The 17,860-nt window shown below is 36.1% G+C and overlaps 1 protein-coding gene across 1 annotated transcript in view; it reads left to right on the top strand.

Moving 5' to 3' along the window:
• The window catches only part of LOC104159091 (tyrosine-protein phosphatase non-receptor type 12-like), a gene marked incomplete at both ends in the record, with an annotated part of 59,824 nt that extends 42,311 nt beyond the window's left edge, over positions 1-17,513 (top strand). The window contains 6 exons of the mRNA XM_009696913.1: positions 154-213; positions 3,657-3,799; positions 5,263-5,329; positions 5,975-6,052; positions 6,154-6,252; positions 17,428-17,513. Of these exons, the coding sequence (XP_009695215.1) occupies positions 154-213; positions 3,657-3,799; positions 5,263-5,329; positions 5,975-6,052; positions 6,154-6,252; positions 17,428-17,513 (533 nt within the window). The remainder of the gene's footprint in view (positions 1-153; positions 214-3,656; positions 3,800-5,262; positions 5,330-5,974; positions 6,053-6,153; positions 6,253-17,427) is intronic.
• Positions 17,514-17,860: the final 347 nt, after the last annotated feature.

The following is a 17,860-nucleotide window of genomic DNA, read 5'->3' on the forward strand; positions in this document are numbered from 1 at the left end:
GCCCATCTTTTGAATAAATCGTAGATATAAAACCAGTCAATTTAAAGAAAAAAAAGGCACCTGGGTTAAAGTTTGGGTTTTTAGTTATATCCTGTATGCTACATATTGATCTTTTTTTTTTTTCCCAATTCATTACTGTTCTCTCATGTTTAGGAAGCTGAGCAAGCAAGAACAGATTACTTCATTAGAACATTATTACTTGAATTTCAAAATGTAAGTATACAGTCACTACTGGTCTCAACTTTAATGGTTGCTCAAAGGTCTCTAAAATGATACAATGGAGGAAACTCATGAAAATGTCTTCAGTCTTTTAGGTGCTGACTCTGCATGTATGTAAATCATCAAGTTTAGAAGTGATGTTAAAAGCTTAGTATGTAAGAGAAGAGTGGTGAAACTCTGTACTTGTCTTTTATGTATGTTCTTGGTTAGCCAAAGGTGTGTGGTGGTCTTCAATAGCATGTGTTAACAACTAGAAAACTTCTGTCACCCTGGAAGAATTTCACTGTTTACCCTAACTGAAAATATGATGACAAACTGAATTAAACTTGTCAAAAAAGCCTGTTTCCACTAGTTAGCTGCTTTTTGGGTAAAGTATGTGTACTTGTTAGAATTTGCCCTATACTTTCATTTATCGTCAAGAGGGTTTTACAATGTTAAAAGATGTTTCCGATGCCCGTTCATATATTTGTATTGCCAAATAAAAATAAAGCACGGATGACAACACCTTAGTGATTTTTTTTTTTCCCCCCAAGTTTTTCACTCTAGCTTGTAAGAACTCTTTTTGGAGTTGAAATAGATATGAGAAATGTGGAATTAATTTAATTAATTCAGTTAATTAATTAATTCTTGATTAAATTGAGCTGCATTGTCTTTTTGCTTGGAGAACTTTTGCATGGGGGAATTGCATGTAATATATTCAAGGGTCAAGACAGAAATGTACTTTTAAAAGTGAGCTCAAGACTTCAGAATTCTTGAAGATTTGATATCCTAGTGTTCAAGATGTAGAATTGGCTTACCAGACAAGTATTCTGGTAAACCAGTTCATTTACGCTATTTGTTAAGTTGGCAACTGTAAATGGTTACAGTTAGTCTCTTTATGGAAGAAATTGAGTTTATTCATCTTAGTGAAAACTTATGACACAAAACGCTAAACCATGAGACCTACTTCATAAACTGAGTATGTTATGTTAATTGTGAAAATTGTCCTATTTTCAGTGAAATAAAAGCACTTGCATTGTCATACAAGTCTTAAGAATGAATGATTTAAGCCTTTCCTGTAAACTTAAATGTCAGTTTTGAGGTGACTGTTTATTTTTCTGAAAGGCAACTGTTAGTAAATAAAAATAGGTGTCGAGCTGTCCTGCAAAAATGTGAAGGCTGACAGTCTATTTTGCAGAATACCTGTCATTTTAACTGGCATCCTATATTAGAAATGATTTATTGTAGGTTAGTCTCACTTATGGTTATGTTTTCTCTAGCAGTGCTTTGTCCCATTTCAACAACTGATATCACAACAGTTATGAAAACTGTTTCATCATGAGGGGGGTAATTTTGGGGGGTAATTTCTGTCTGCAGTAGCTTGCTAGGTGCTTGCAGTGGGATGCATGAACTTAATCACTTTGTTTCTGTATAGTGTGTCCTGGATGCTCGTAACTGACTGTGCTATGAAACTTTTTAGATAGCAGAAATTAACTGCATAACAACTGTGGGGTTTGCAACAGTTTTGTTTGTTTTTTTTTTAAATGGTGCACTTAAAAACAGAACAGAAAAGATACCAAAAACCCCAAAGCAAAACCTACATTACTTTTAGTACCTGAATATCATGAGAACTGGTTATTTCAGAAACTGTAGCTAATTAATATTTTGCTTCCATATGCTATACATGGAAATCATGTTTAGCTACTTGACTTCCATAAGTTCTGTTCCAGTTAATTTTTAGAGGGTGCCTGTGTATTGCATAAAAACTAAGTAGTAACAGAAAGCTACAGGTTGCACTATGCTTTTGATCTTAGCAAAGAGCCCAAAGTTTATGGTCCTTTAAGGAGTAATATAACTGAAAGAATTAACAAGATATGTTGATATTCAACCTACACAGCTGATAAAACTATCTTTCTTTAGACTTACCTAGCAAATTTGCTTCAGGATTTCTGTGAGCACACATTTTGGTAATGAATTACAGACTCTTGATCTTACTTTGAAGAATTTGAAGTGTAGCCTTGAACTGGGGAGGAAAATATGTATTTGTGGTATAAAGTAATACCCTTTTAAGTTCACTTTCTGTTTTTTCAGAATAATGAAAAGTTTTGTCACTTCTGTAAAAATTTCAATGGAGTATCGTACAAAATACTATGCAAAAGAATTTAAAATTTGGATAAATATACCAGGTTATTCTAGTTTCTAGGACGAAAACCAGTTTGACTGAAACTTGAAGATTATTTTAAGATAAAACACTAGATTCTTTCTTAAAAAACACCACTAAAAAAAGGACTATAGATGTTCCTTTTCATTTTTAATTTTCATATCAAAAGCAAAAATTTAGATTATTCTTTTCTGACAGTTCTGCTACTGTGAAAATTCACTGCTTTTGTCTCCTTAAATGTAATTAAGTGAAAGTTCTTGGTGGACCTTAATAGGCACCTGTAACTTTTCTTCCTCCTTACTGATGACATTAGTTTTACATAATGAGTTGGATTTTTAAAATTTCTTTTCTTAGACTGGATTTTCTCTTGTTTTTACTAGCTACAGTGCTTCCACAGGAGTGGCAAAAATAAAGCATCAAAAATAGTTGATTCAGTTGGAAGATGAGATAAATTTTCATGTACGAGAGGCTCTCTATGTTGCTTCTTGAATAACCAAACAGAAGGTAGCATAAGTCTTGAAACTTATACCCTGTAACATTGATCAAAAAATTCGTGTGCCTCTCTAGCACATCACTTTGAGGGTATACTAGAATCTGTATGCTCCGAATGGTTTGGATAGTGATCAGAAAAGGGATTTGGTCTTTCGGGGATTCAGGTAGCTGAGGAACTAGGCTGTTCTAAAGTCTACTTCTTACCTTGTCTTTAGTACTATTGTACTATGAGCTAACTAGAGTAAAAGTGTACCTGCTGTTGTTGCGAGTGTGATTCATATTTAGATACAGCCTGAATTATTTCTCTCATTTTCTTAATTTCCCTCTGCATGCATGCGCACATGCATACACACACTTTATTTTTTAATGTGACAAAACAACAACAACCGCCTGTCCTGTTTGTTTCCTCTGCCCTCACTGTAAATTACTGGAGTACGCTTGGAAAAAGAACCTTTCATGGTGGTCTTTCCTTTTCTTTCTCCCTGCTTAAGACTGTAAGAATAGACAATCTTTTAACACAGTGGAATGTGCTGGGTCCTTTAACCCATATATTATAGACAGGGCTTCTGTGAACTGCCCCATAGTGCTTTCTCCTGTGCATTAGCAGGACTTGAAATGCTACTTCAGAATTTCCCTTTTGTTTTTCGAACTGGTATAGGCTGTAGGGTTTTTTTAATGTAGTAAATGGCTTTGCTTGTCCATGCTGAATCATGCAAAAAGTAAAGGTTCATAGAACAAATTATTTAACACAAACCCCTTAAATATGTATTATCATTAACACTTTTTTTTCCTCCCTCTCCCTCAGGAGACTCGTAGTGTCTATCAATTTCATTATGTTAACTGGCCTGACCATGATGTCCCTTCATCTTTTGATTCTATTCTGGACATGATCAGCCTGATGAGAGAATACCAGGAACATGAAGATGTACCAATTTGCATACACTGCAGGTATCAAATATATTTAATTTTTACACTTACATACATTTTAACTTTTTTTGAAGTCTAGACTTTTGGTATGAGATGCACTAGTTTGATTCTAAATCAGAATTTATTTATTTACTTGTTTTAGTTTTCTAAAAAGGAATATTTTCTTAGTCAGAGCTTGGCTTAAAATCATACAGTCTTCATTGTTTTAAAACTCATGCCACAGTGAAATCTTGCTTCTATTTCAGTTTAAGACAGAATATCAATCAGGAAGGAATTAGCCTTTGAAAGGGAAGCCGTTTTGTGGTTCTTAAGACATTTAAATCCTCATTAGGACAAAATAGACTTTGAAGATCATTGCAAATCAGATATGGGAGCAAAGGCTCCATTCTCAATGGGAGAGACTACGTAACAGGTGGATCACTACTTAAGAACTTTTCTGTGTGTCTTCTAATATGACAAAAAAGATCTCTAATGAGCAGGCTGTAGTTTCTGGTTGGTAAGTCTTTGCTTCTGTGCAACAGTTTCATATTTGACCTGAAATTTGGCTAGCAGAAGGACTGTTGAAACTAAACTGCCATGAAAATGTTTTGGTGAATTGACAGTTTCTGACAATTTCTCTGGAAAGTTCTTGCCTATGATACTTGATCCTTTTTTAAAGCAACAAAAGTTAATGTATTGTATGTGAGAAAAACTGAATTCAGATTCATAATCAAGGAAATGTTGAATTGTTGGGGGCTTATTAACTCTTTAGAGCTTGGTTATTCTCTTAAAGTGTATAGAAATCTACTGTCTTTAGCTGCCTTCTTTTTTAACTTGTCACTCTAAGTAATTGAGGTATAAAACCATAAAAAACTTGTTTAGCACTGAAATCCATTTTACTTTGTCCTGTTTCTCATGAATGTTGCTACAGTTGTAAAGGTTGGTTCTTTACAAAAGTATAATTATAATATAATAAATACACGTGCATTGTAACTCTTTATATGTAAAACAGAAATTAATAAAAATAGGAAGAATAAATGTGATAGTTCACTATCATTTTTTTATAACTTTCAGATTTAAGTTTTTTAGATAAAAAGAAAATACAGATATGATACTAAAGCAGAAAAATGTGAGAAGTCTTTAAACATACTCTGTTCTGCCGTTTAACATATCTATCATTAAACTTGGACAAAAGCCCTACTGTTGAAGTAGTGTTAGCTAGGAATAGCATGACGAGAGAGGCATAAAAATGTCAGCATTGAAGCATCTTTCATGATTGCAGTTCCAATTGGCTATGAAAAACTTGCATTAAAAACTTCAATGCTCCATTTGGCATTTTGCACTCCTGATTTTTTTATTTTTAAGACACTGTAGTGTCAGGTTGAGTGACCTTAAAATGATAGTTGAGGGACTTTGATTTTTTTTATTTTAACATGGACTCTTTTAACGTGTGTTTTTTAAAAATTAAAATAACTTCTAACACACCTAACTGTTTATGTTCATAGTGCAGGGTGTGGAAGAACAGGAGCCATCTGTGCCATAGATTATACATGGAATTTGCTTAAAGCTGGGGTAAGGAATCTTAAAAGAAGAAATTTTGAGGCATTCTGTCATTTCATAACAGTGATTGATTGAGCTCCCAAATGTTCTAAAATAGTGAAATGTTAAAGATGTTCCGGAACTCTTTTGACAGGTTGGATGTTTAGTTTCATTACATTCATACTTTAGTATGAACTTACTTCTTGTTGACAGCAAGTTTTTATCTAAAAAAAGTCACTGTAAAATTCTAAATATTTTCTTTTAATATATTTCAATATGAAGTGTTTTTTAATTCAACTTTTTCAATGTCTGTGCTTAATCTTGCAGCTCCTAAAGCTTGATATTTCAAACATACAGGAATAACTTCATTCTGAGGTTTTTTCGGTTATGAAGCATCATTAATGCTTCATGCATTAATGCAGTGTTACATTAATGCTTTCATTAGATGTCTCACTGTCAAAATACTTGAAATGTTCTCATCTGGTCTAAATCAAATGTTTAAAACCAGTTCTGGGGAGGAATTGCTTTTCAAAAAAATTTTGAATAGCTGTAGTATGGAGAGAACAGATTGGCTTCACCTACAAAAGTTAAACATACTTTTGGATGTCTATCAGCTTTTTGTATTGCTGTTCTGACAAACAGTTTTGTCAATATAACTGACTTCATTCTATGTTTCAGAAAATACCTGAAGAATTCAATGTATTTAATTTAATACAGGAAATGAGGACGCAAAGGCATTCTGCAGTGCAGACCAAGGTATAGTTTGTTTTTAAATTAATCTTTATCATAGAATCATATACTATCATTCCTTGTAAAGATGTCATGCGCTAATTTTTTTATCTGGTAACCTATTATAGGAGCAGTATGAACTTGTCCATCGAGCCATAGCACAACTGTTTGAAAAGCAACTGCAGAAATATGAAAGTTGTGCAGACTGGAAGATTGCAGATGGAGTGGTATGTGTCTTTCCCATATGAGTTTCAATCAATTGTAGCTGTTAGATTCTGATCAAGATTTTCTTGTAAAGTCTTATTTTTAAAGTTAAGTGTTCAATGGCATTAAGGCACATATAGAACTTGTTTGGATTACAAGTGGTTTTTGCTGAGTAGGGACAGCTAGCCTGTGCTCAGCTTATACCAAGGACATGGTTGTAAAAGTTGAGTCAGATAATTAAAGGGATATTTACCACGTGTACCAAATGCAATTGAATGGGGGAAGCAATAGAAAGAATTCTAGTATGGGTGAAACGCAGGACTCTAACTCAATACTTAAATAGTGAAATGTGCCCTTACCTTGATGAGGTGGCAGTAGTTGACAGCTGATCTGTTCCTTTGATTGGCAGTACTTACACCAATTCTGATATATTGGCAGCAAATGAAATTTTGTCTGAGCTTGGCCTTCTGCAAGTTACTTGTTAAACAGTATGATAAAGATCAAGTTAAAAATAAAACTCCAGCCTATATGTACGTATATTTATATATAAATAAATAAATACACATATATGTATGTGTATATAGAGTAATTCTATCTGACCTATGTTTAGGTTAAACTCTTGAAAGGGAAAAACTTCATTGAGGTTTTCTTTTCTTCCTTCCCCTCAGTGTGGCGGTGGGCCCAATTTTAAACTGGTAGATAAGCATTGATCTGGCTCTTCAGCTGAGACTTGGATGTTACATGCTGTTGCATACTGCCTTGGTCTTGGTCCAACACAGCCTCAGCGTAGTTGAGCATGACTGGCAAAGAGTGATCTTACTAAGTTCTTGTATTGTGTTGAGTTACTGTTTGCACTGATTGGGGGAAAGAAAAATAACTTTAAAATGTCTTTGTCAGGAAGCTTCCTACTCTACCCTTTCAACAAAAGGGGAAAAAAAAACCCTTGGAAAAGTAATATTCTTCGTTAGTAATCAGAGTGTTTTTCTGTCTTTCTGTCCTTCCACTTTGAATTTTGTGTCCCCTAGGTTTTTTCCCTTTTTCATGTTTAGGTATCTTTTTTTTGGCTACTACTGGGCACTCTGTGAAAGATGGCTTTTTGACTCAATATATTCTTTCTCTCCCTCACAGTTCAGAACTGTGTACCACCCTTTATCCTTGGACTATGTTTTATTTATTCAGTAATTTTATCTGTCCCTTCAGTACCTAATTGGCGTAGTCTCTGTAGCTCTCTAAGGGGAGTAGGAGTAGTATCTTCAGGACCCTTTGAAATATCTGGAAACAATTTTAAATCTGCTTTTTATTAATAAACACCCCTTTAATTTTAGGGATTTAGCTGCTCTATACTGTGCTTTCTAGGAAGTCTAAAATGTTTTTCATTTTTTGAAAAAAGGCATATACCTTCCTGTTAACTTCTAGGAGTTTGTATCAGTTTGTGCAATAGTTCTGAGGTCTTTAGTCATGACAAGAAACCTGATGGACTAAAAGCAATATGGATAGGGCAGGCTATTTTAATTTGTTATTGGTTTGATATTCAGCCTAGCTAGTCCGTGAACTTTCATTTTATTTCTGAGGAATGAGCATGATAGGGTTTGGAATGTGCAGATTTATTAGTTTTGTACAGAAGTGATTCCTAACTGAGTTTTGGTTATAAAATAATAGGCAGGTCAGTCTACTGTATCTTCTAGTTATTTGACTTGGATCTGACCTGTGTCTGCACTCTTACATAGAATCAAAAATGTCTCCTATTATTTAGATGTATTCCAGAAGATCAGAACAAGGAGGTGACACAGTATACTGATACTATGTCTGTAACAAAGGCAAGTGCTGTCTGTAGCACATCTTACGAGATTTGAGCGAGTAATAAAACAAGAGCACATAGATTATGGATAGGTAATGTGCATGGGGGTGAGAAGGGGAGAAATCCCAACTCTGAATACGCAGTGACAGAGTGTGAGAGTTGAGTTTTGCTTGGATATGATCTTGGTTATACTCAATAAGTTGTCAAGGAAATTGAATTTTAGCAATTGTTTGGAAACTAGTAAGAGCAGAGAACATAATGTCATTGTGTGGATACCTTGCAGCTTGAATACTGTCTGCAGATCTGGTCTGCTTATCTCAACAGACTATTACAGAATTCAAGCATTAAAAATTTGGACAAGGGTCAAAGGTGTCAGAAGGTTCCATCTAAAGAGCAACCACATTGAGCTGGAAAAGAAATGGCAAAGTTAGATGTCATAGAGGCTAAGTAACAGTGAAAAGCTGATTTCTATTAACCTTTTCTAAAGGGTATCAGTGAGGCTTGGCAGACTTAATATAAAAGGAGATAGTTCTTCATGCAAGATGAAACTGCAGAGCTCCTTGCAACTGAAGGCCTGTAGCTTTGAGGTGAATATCTCATCGCCTTTGAATATTCTTCTGTGAATTTTCCCAACTTCTGACCAGTGAAATTCCAGAGTTGCAAACTGTTCAAGAACATCCTATGGAAGGATCCCTGCATGCCTGCTCTGTCCTTTTTCTTCCCTGTAAGTTTCCTTTTGGTCACTGTTGGAAACAGGGCAAAATGAATCTTTCAGTTGACTAGATATGGCCTTTTTTGCATTAGGAAATTATGCTTCTTCCTATTATAGCTTGAACATCTTCAGGAGGGTTGAGGAAAAAAGTCTCATAGGTAAAGAGGTCCCATATTGAAAAATTCGGTGCTTGAAAACAAATTTGCTAGCAGACTTTTGTTAGTTAAGAGGTTTCTCTTCAGGGAATTAACTGGTGTAGGCTTAGCTTCTGTTTTGGTTTTATAAGGTAGTCTTCTACTCGCATACCTGGTTAAATATCTGCTTGTAGCTTTAACCTGATTCTCAGAATTTTGAGGCTTGCTTGAGACAGTGTTTTTGCTATTCTGAAAAAACACCCTGAGAGGAAAAAAAAGGAGCTATGTAGTATCTGTTGTATGTAATGTCTGGTTTTCCCCAGAAATGTTTTAGTTGGTTTTTTAACTAAGATACATCCCAGAATGTGTGTTTGTTTTTTTTGAAAGGAAACAACCTCTGATGCAGAAAGCTTTCAAATAACTTGATTAAATATAATACCCTACGGTTCCTTCCCAGGTCTTACTCTGCCTGCAGATGCTATAGCAATTGTGGATTCATGTACCTGTGAAGGATTTTAATTGTGTTCAGTGGAAACAATTCCAAGTAAAAGAATGTGCCTACTTTGGATATGTTACTGTTAGTCATACAGGAGATACTAGTGAACTGAAGAAGTTGTTTTCTTTCATCTTTCATTTATTATATTCTGATAGTACTCTGAAGAGTTGGAGTACTCTGTAGGGTTGGCTTCATGGTTTTGTTGTCCAATTGCTTTTCTCGTTTCAAGCAGTGTTTGAAATGAATCGAGTTACCTAAGCTTTGTAAGCAGTGTTTGCCGGTAACATCACAGTAAAAAGTTAATCTGATTGGCAACGAGTAGCAGTATTCATGGGGGGAGTAGCTTAGACACAATCCTGAACGTGTGTTCCTGTGAACTTGCCAGCTTTGCCCTGCTGGAAACAATACTGTAAAAAGTCAACAAAAAAGCACGTGCAGTGTTTGAAAACAGACTTGTAATAGTGTCAGAATTTCTATTAGAATTTGATAGAAGGATTCAAAACCATGTAGAAAATACACATATGTTATAGTATAATGTGGTAATTGTATACTCTTACCATATAGTTGTACGTATTGTGAATGTATAGAACTCTAAATGTGTTTAAAATAATACTAAGTACATAAATGAAATTACATGAAGAAAAGATTTCTTCAGATACCAGATAGAGTACTTTAAACAGATCTCAAAGTAGCTAAATTTCAGGGCAAAGATGAAATTGCTGCTCAGAAGCAATTTTTTTCTGATAAGAAAAGGCTCAGATGATAAATTTGATAATCAGAACTATTTTTCTCCCCACCCAGTAGAAGGACTCTTTTAAATTATCAAAGAAATAAATTGGAACTCAGTCTTGGACTCAGCCCCCTTCCCACTGAAACTCTTGATCATATTGTAGTGTATTTGAAGTCATTAACTGTGTGCTTTTCAGCATCATTGGTTTTGTTAGCACTGCTGTGAAAATATTACACTTGGTATTGTGTTTGGAAGCTTTGAAACATGTTTGAGCTGATTAGTCTTGATCTTCTGATAAGGTATCAGTCAGATTTGTATCAGTATTTTGTGAGTTACTTGAGAGGCATCTCCATGACCTGAAGTGAACCATGGTTGTCTTGGAAAGTCTGAATCAGATGGAATTCCATCAAGTTGGATATTCTGTAGGTAGAAAAAGGAAAATTGATTAAAAGACATACAACAAAATGTTTACTATCTCTTTGAAAGAAATATTTCTTGTCGAATTTTGTCTCTTCATAGTAACAAGCATGTTACAGTATGGCAAGTCCTTGTTTTACCCTTATCCACTTAATAAACACTTTCTCCAAAATATGACATTGCTGATACTCTCAAGTATCTCTTGCATTTCTTCCTGTAAAAGTGACAGAATTCTGTTGCTGTCGTTGATTGCACTTCTAGAAGCTTTGGAGGAATCGGCTGCTATAAGAAGCATGTTGATACTCAAAATGTTAGTGGTTTGGAAAATCTTAAGTGAAAAGACTTTGCTGTTCAAAATCTCTTTGCTGTTTTGCAGCTTGAAAAGAGATTTTTGGCCATTGTAGCATTCTAAAAAATCATATATGTCTTCAGAGACATTTATCTTGTTGCCTGTGCTTGGAAAGCCTTATTTAATCTGAGTCATTTCAGTGTATCATTTCAGTCTGAAGTATTTCTCTTTCTATCTGCTGATGCTCTGTGGTTCCCATGCTGCTTTATGATAAGGGCAAAAGGAATGCCTGAATCCCTTTTAAGGGAAACCACGAGACTACTTCTGGAAGAGTCTTTGCAGTCAATTTGCTAGTACTCTACCAGTACAGAAGGCTTCTGAATGATGTTAAATGTTTCCACTGTGAGTTCCAAAAGAAAATTATGCATTGCAATTCCTGGGCAAAAGGTTTTGAATTATTGACAACATCTGTGAAATCTTAGTCTAAAACTGAGATCCTCTGTTTGCTCAACGTCAGCGACAGCTCAGTTTGATTCAGCCGTTGGAAGAAGTAGATGGGGAAAATACTCACCCTTGGGAGATGATAGCACAATTTAGGTCACCTTAGCAGGTTGAATTCAGACACTGCATCTGACGTGAGAATTCCTTGTTCCTCTGCATTACCACAGGAATGGGAGTTACTCTGTATTGCTGTAGACAAGACGTAATCTACACTCCTAAGTATTTAACTTTATGGTATTTTCATTTGTTAGTGTAATATTTCATAGATAGATATACACACATTTCCTATCTCTCTCTATGTAATTTAACAGAATACCTAGAAATACCTAACTATGAGCATTTTCACTTGATCTTAGTAGCTGCTCCCTCAAATCAATGAGGACATTGGAACTCTTGAACTGTTCAGCAGTTGATGCATATAGAGGGAAAGATTGGAGAAAGCTCCTATTCTTTTGTTTACCCACATATTATTAATGCTTCTGTTTTCTTATAGTGAGAAGCTTGCCACAATATGATATGTATCTTCTGTAAAAAAGCAGGACATTGCACTGAACACTTATTTGACTGACTTGCATATTTGTTAATCCATTTTAAAAAAAAAAATTCTATATAATGTATATATAATGACCCTTGTGGACTATGTAAGTTGTCCTGTTTTTTCTAAGCTGATACTTTTAAAAATTGTATTCTGCCTGAGAATGCAACGTCTGTCTAGGGAAGCAAGAGAGTGTTGACTGATTCCAATAAGCTGTGATTAGGAAGGCTGGAAGGCTTTTTCTTAATACTGCCATCTGCTCTTCTCAACGGATGCAGTCATCCCAGTGAGATACTCTATATTCACTTTTTTAGTTGAGCATCCTCTGTTCTGCTCTGTGCTAGTTGTTCCTCATGTTTGCCAATTCGCTTACTTTGATATTAGGACGGAAGAGGAAATCTGAGTTGGTATCACTCAGGGGTGCTCAAAATACCGGTTGTTCCCGACCTCTTGTGACACAGAACTGAGAACAAGTAACAGACTTGCTCTAAGAGTTCAGCAAGGAGTATTTCTTCAGTTGAAAACAAGAAGAGATCCAGTAGTAACTGAGCATGATTACTTAAAATGCTGCAGCAGCATAAAGTTGATATGAGCACTATTTTCTTTCCTGCATGGGTTAGCGCATTTGGTTACCACCTTAAACTTCTATCATCTTCAACCTTTGAAGTAAAAGTCTGTCACTTACTGGACAATGAGTTGTCTAAAAGTAAATGAAGCCTTCACAGAAACACGAGTGCATTGAGCTAAGTAAGCAAAGTAGGAAAGTACCACTTTTTTTGTGACAATAATTCCTGTCACATTCTTGCTCCTGATTTAATGTAACTGTGTGAACAGAGTGAACTGATCGTGATTTTAAGATAATGCAGAAGTGAAAGCATGTGAACACATACCTGCCTGAAGCTTTCTCAGTGCATGACGTAACCACTGACTTGTCTTCTGGGGTTGAATTTAAAAGTATCGTTTTGTGTGTGTGTGTGTTTTGTTATTTGGGTTTTGGTTTTTGGTTTGGGATTTTTTTTGTTTGTTTTTTTTTCTTTAAGGAATTTTTTTTGTAACCTCTCTTTGGTTGTCTATGTGCCTCAGACATTTGAATTTATACACATTTTTGCAAGGTATTTCCATATGTTTTATTACTAGTAGCAAAAATGGCACTGCCTCTTCAAGTACTTCTGCATGTCTCAACTAGAAACAGCTTCTTACTGTTTATGTAACAGTTTAAAAAAGCTTTTGATATATGTTAACTTCTTTAATAGGCTTTTTCTTCTGCCTGGGAGAAAAGCGTATCTCAGGAAACACTGTTCACAAACACTTCACTTTACAGACGTAGGAGGACAGGGATGCAACTGCTGGTCTGTTTTCTGGACAAGTTAACCTACACCACAGCCAACAGGCACACCCTTTCCCATGCCAGTACCTTTCAGAAAACTGAGTGCATAAATAAGAAATCTGTTCCTCAAAACTTCTGTGCTGGCGGAACTGAACTGGTATACTTTTCTGATCTGTTGTAGGATGGAGAAGCTGATGATAAGGGGGTGGAACTCCTCCTGTGGAGTCTCACTCTTTCTAATATCTCCGCCTTAGGAAACTTGGATGTGCTGTGGTGCTGAAACAAGGAAAACAGCCCACTCTGTTCTCAGGATGCAGTTGCATTAGTTTCTAACTCTAGTAGCTAATACTTACGGTTAAGGAGAGCCTTTTTAGAACACTATCAATGCATTTAATTCTATCTGTAGTAATGACTACATATGGGACAGATTCAGAGTTTAATTTACACAACTCAGGGAAGCGGGGGGCAGCATGACACAGCCATTTAGCAGGTAACTGAATTGCTGCTGTTGGATACTGTGAGCCTCAGCAACCTTCAGAATGATAACTGCCTACATGAGGGCAATAAAATTCATTCTCATGTATGTTAAGGGCAAAGCAATCTGTATGGTCACCCATCACCCGATGTCAAAAAGCTGGAAATTGCTTTCTGCATATTTGAGAGGAGGCTGGTAGAGGGACTAGATGTCCATGTTCCATGGTACTGTTTTATTCCATCAATGACTAGGAAAAAAAATTAGGTTTTTTTTTAAATTAGCATGTCTGCAATAGTTTGCAGCTAGATTTCATAAGTTCTTTGAGCTCTTAATGTTTTTCAGTAAGTCATGGAAAACTGACAAAGGACTTAAAAGAGTACCTTTGTTCCTAGATAAGATAACGAGGTCCTGCATTCAGTTTATGATCAAGCATAGCATTCATACTTTTTTTTGATATCTCATTAGCCATTTTTGTCATTCTGCTTTTTTGGACAGTGACTTTTTGGACACTATATCTTGATGACAGCACTTTTTGCTGAGAATTATTGTTAAGGTAGTGCTGAGGCATTAAATCTCTGAAGGTGTTTGACTTGCAACCAATGTTGTTTATTAAGAAGCTAGAAAGATACAAACCCCAGTATGTTAAATGTATTAAAACCTAGTTCACAGTACAGTTCACTCTGAGAGCCAACCAATAAATAATAATCCTAGTTCAATCAGATACAGCATGATCAATTGACCTCATATGGCTCTTAGTTTTTTTTATGCATTACCCCAGGAAAACCAAAAATCATTATTAATAGAAGTAACAGAATCTTAAAGAAACAATGTGTTGTGACATAAATAGAATAAGAAATCTGAGCTATTTGCCAAGTTGAGCAAGAGTATGTTTTAATGTTGCAAAATGTAAAGGCTCAGATCTGGAATCAAAAAGGGGAAGAATTTGAAGTGGAACAGAGACTTTGCATGTGGTCTACATGTGTAAGCTCCAGATGTAGTCGTTGGGGCCAATTCATCTGTTATCTTCATCTCCAGCTTACTGGCTAGTCGCTTACTGGTGAATGAAAAGCTGGACATGACCTGACATTGTGCGCTGGCAGCCCAGAAAGCCAACCATATCCTGGACTGCATCACCAGCAGCGTGACCAGCAGGTCAAGGGAGGGGGTTCTCCTCCTTTACTCCACTCTGGTGAGACCCCAGCCTGCAGTACTGCCTTCAGCTCTGGGGACCCCAACACAGGAAGGACATGGGCCTGTTGGAGTGAGTCCAGAGGAGGCCACGAAGATGATTCGAGGGCTGGAGCACCTCTCCTGTGAAGACAGGCTGAGAGAGTTGGGGTTGTTCAGTCTGGAGAAGAGAAGGTTCTGGGGAGACCTTATAGCAGCCTTCCAGTACCTAAAGGGGCCCCCAAGAAAGCTTGGGACAGACTTTTTAGTAGGGCCTGTTGTGATAGGACAAGACATAATGGTTTTAAACTAAAAGAGGGTAGATTTATACTAGATATAATGAAGAAATTTTTTTACCATGAGGGCGGTGAAACACTGGAACAGGTTTCCCAGAGAGGTGGTAGATACCCCATCCCTGGAAACGTTCAAGGTCAGGTTGGACAGGGCTCTGAGCAACCTGAGCTAGTGGAAGATGTCGCTGCTCATGGCAGGGGGTTGGACTAGGTGACCTTTAAAAGTCCCTTCCAACCCAAACTATTCTATGAAAACCAACAAACCTTGGTTGACTGCAATGGGAGCTTCACTTGTGGTCATCTAAATGAAGTGGCTTTTATCTGCTAATTGAGTCTCACTCCAAAAAAAACTTGGTGGTTACAGCAAGTGGTCAGCAGGACAATGAACTGCCTGTGCAATTTGTCTGAAAGGGCTAACACAAGTCATTGATATAGGAACAGTGGAGCATTTCTGCTGGAGTACTTGCACAGTATTGTATTGGACTACTAGTTAATGGTGGAGGTTAGTGGAGAACAATAAGAAAGATTAAAAGATTTAATTTTTTTCTTCACAGGAAAAGCTGTACTTAGAACACTGAGGAATAGCATTTGATAATAGACTCTTCATGCTAGCAAACAGTGATATGATAACTGTTTGAAGATTATTAATGGAAATGAAAGACATGTAACTAATGAATCTAAATTTACGTGGGGATAATTAGCTGTTGAGATAGCTTTTCGTTATGTTTTATCTTCCAAAGCTGAAATTACTTACCAAATTCAAATGCAACTGTCACATTTGAAGCAGAAATTAACAGGGAATTCCCTTTTGTTTTGTAAGACTGGAAGAGGTCAGTCTCTGTCACTGAGTCTGAACAGGTAGGCTGGCAGACAGTAGACCCAGTTGCATGAAACCCAGTATTGCGCTTTGAAATATATTATGCAGATTCAGGATATTTGTAGTTCTTTTTGAAAATTACTTTTCAAAGGAAAACTCCTGCAAGAAACGCCTTTAGGTAAAATACATATTAAACTCAAGATAACACTAAGGTCCTCGTTGGTTTTGTTGGATTTTTGGCAGCGACATGTATGGAGATGGTATATCAGCTTTAGACTCTTGCATGTTCTGTTTTTATTTTTATACATATACATTTATGCATATTTGTACTGAGTCTGGCTGCGTGGAGTTATTCTTCACAGCCGCTCTTGGGGTGCTGTGTTTTGGATTTGTGACCAAAGCAGCACTGATGACACACTAATGTTCCCGCTATTGCTGAACAATGTTTGCATAGTGTCAATGCTGCCTCTGTTTCTTAGTTTGCCTGCCCAGTGAATAGGCTGAGGGGGTACACAAGAGGTTGGAAGGGGACACAACCAGGCAGATGAGCCAAACTGACCAAAGATATATTCCATAACACCAGATAACATCATGCTCAGCAATAAAGAGGGGAAAGAGGAGAGGAGGTTAGTGAGCTTAGCCATCTTTCGCTCAGGACCTGTCAGGACATAGGTCTACCTGTGCTTTTACATCACTTGCTTTGTGTGTTTTCTTTCTCCCTTCTCCCACTTCTTCTTTGCTTACTAAACAATTTTATCTTGACCCACAAGCTTTCTTGCCTTTCTTCTTCCGCCTCCAGGGGTAGGGGGGAGAAATGAGTGAGTGAGTGGCTTTGTGGTGCTTAGCTGCCTACTGGGGTTAACCCACAACAAGATATTATATGTATATACATACAAATGTGTATGGATACATATATTTATAAATATATACGGATATAAATTATATCTCTTATATTGATGGTCCTCTTAAAATTAAATAGAAATCTTCATGCTTTGCTGAGTAAGTTAGACTTCATTGTATGCAAATTGGAGATGATTTGCAAATTTTTTAGAATGTGTTAAATCTTACCCACTTATCACTTTACGGTAGCTGAAATTCTCATTTTCTTACTGCGCTATAGATTAGTCTTATCTTCAATGGAGTAATTGTACAAGTGGAAATAATTAGACTGACTGGAAAAGAAATGCCTTCAATATGAATAGTTTGGAGGGCATAAAGGAGTTTACTACTAACCTGGAGGATTAGCTTTTGAGAGTTTTCTCTAGTAGTACAATTACATACCAAACAAAATGTTTAGTCAGAAAAATTTTAAGTTGGATATGTAAGATATAAAAATAATACGAATTTAGAGTAGAATTTTGAAAGTGATCTCTATATGATAACTTAAAAATACGTTATATTGTCATACATTATTTTCAAGTATCATTACGGATCTTTGGACCTTACAGTTTAAGTATTGTGTGTATTAGCTTTACAGCCATGAATGAAAACTTTTTCTTTTAATCAGGATGAAAATAATACGGAGAATGCTGTCAGTTCTTCAGATGCTGAGAAACAGGATTCTCCTCCACCAAAGCCTCCACGGACCCGCAGGTAGTTAACTGTGTTAATATACTATTTTAAGCTGACAGATTGACATGCTTCATAAGTAAAAAAGCAGAATAAAACTACTGATACTATGAAGACTTTTAAGATACATTTTTTCTATTTATAGAAATATATGTAATACAAATAGAAGTTTTGTAACTGATTCTATGAATATAAGCTTTAATATCTTTGCAAAGTCTGTGTTTGAATATACCAATCTTGCAATGACTACATGTGAGTAGACAAGCATACCCCTTTAGTAGTCAGATATATTAGACCTACTTGTGCTCTAATTCTGCTAGGTGATAGAAGAAAGTATTTCAAAATAGGTTCAAATAATGACTGAATCATCG

Source organism: Cariama cristata, unplaced genomic scaffold, assembly GCF_000690535.1.
Source record: "Cariama cristata isolate BGI_N322 unplaced genomic scaffold, ASM69053v1 scaffold12340, whole genome shotgun sequence".
NCBI lineage: Eukaryota > Metazoa > Chordata > Aves > Cariamiformes > Cariamidae > Cariama > Cariama cristata.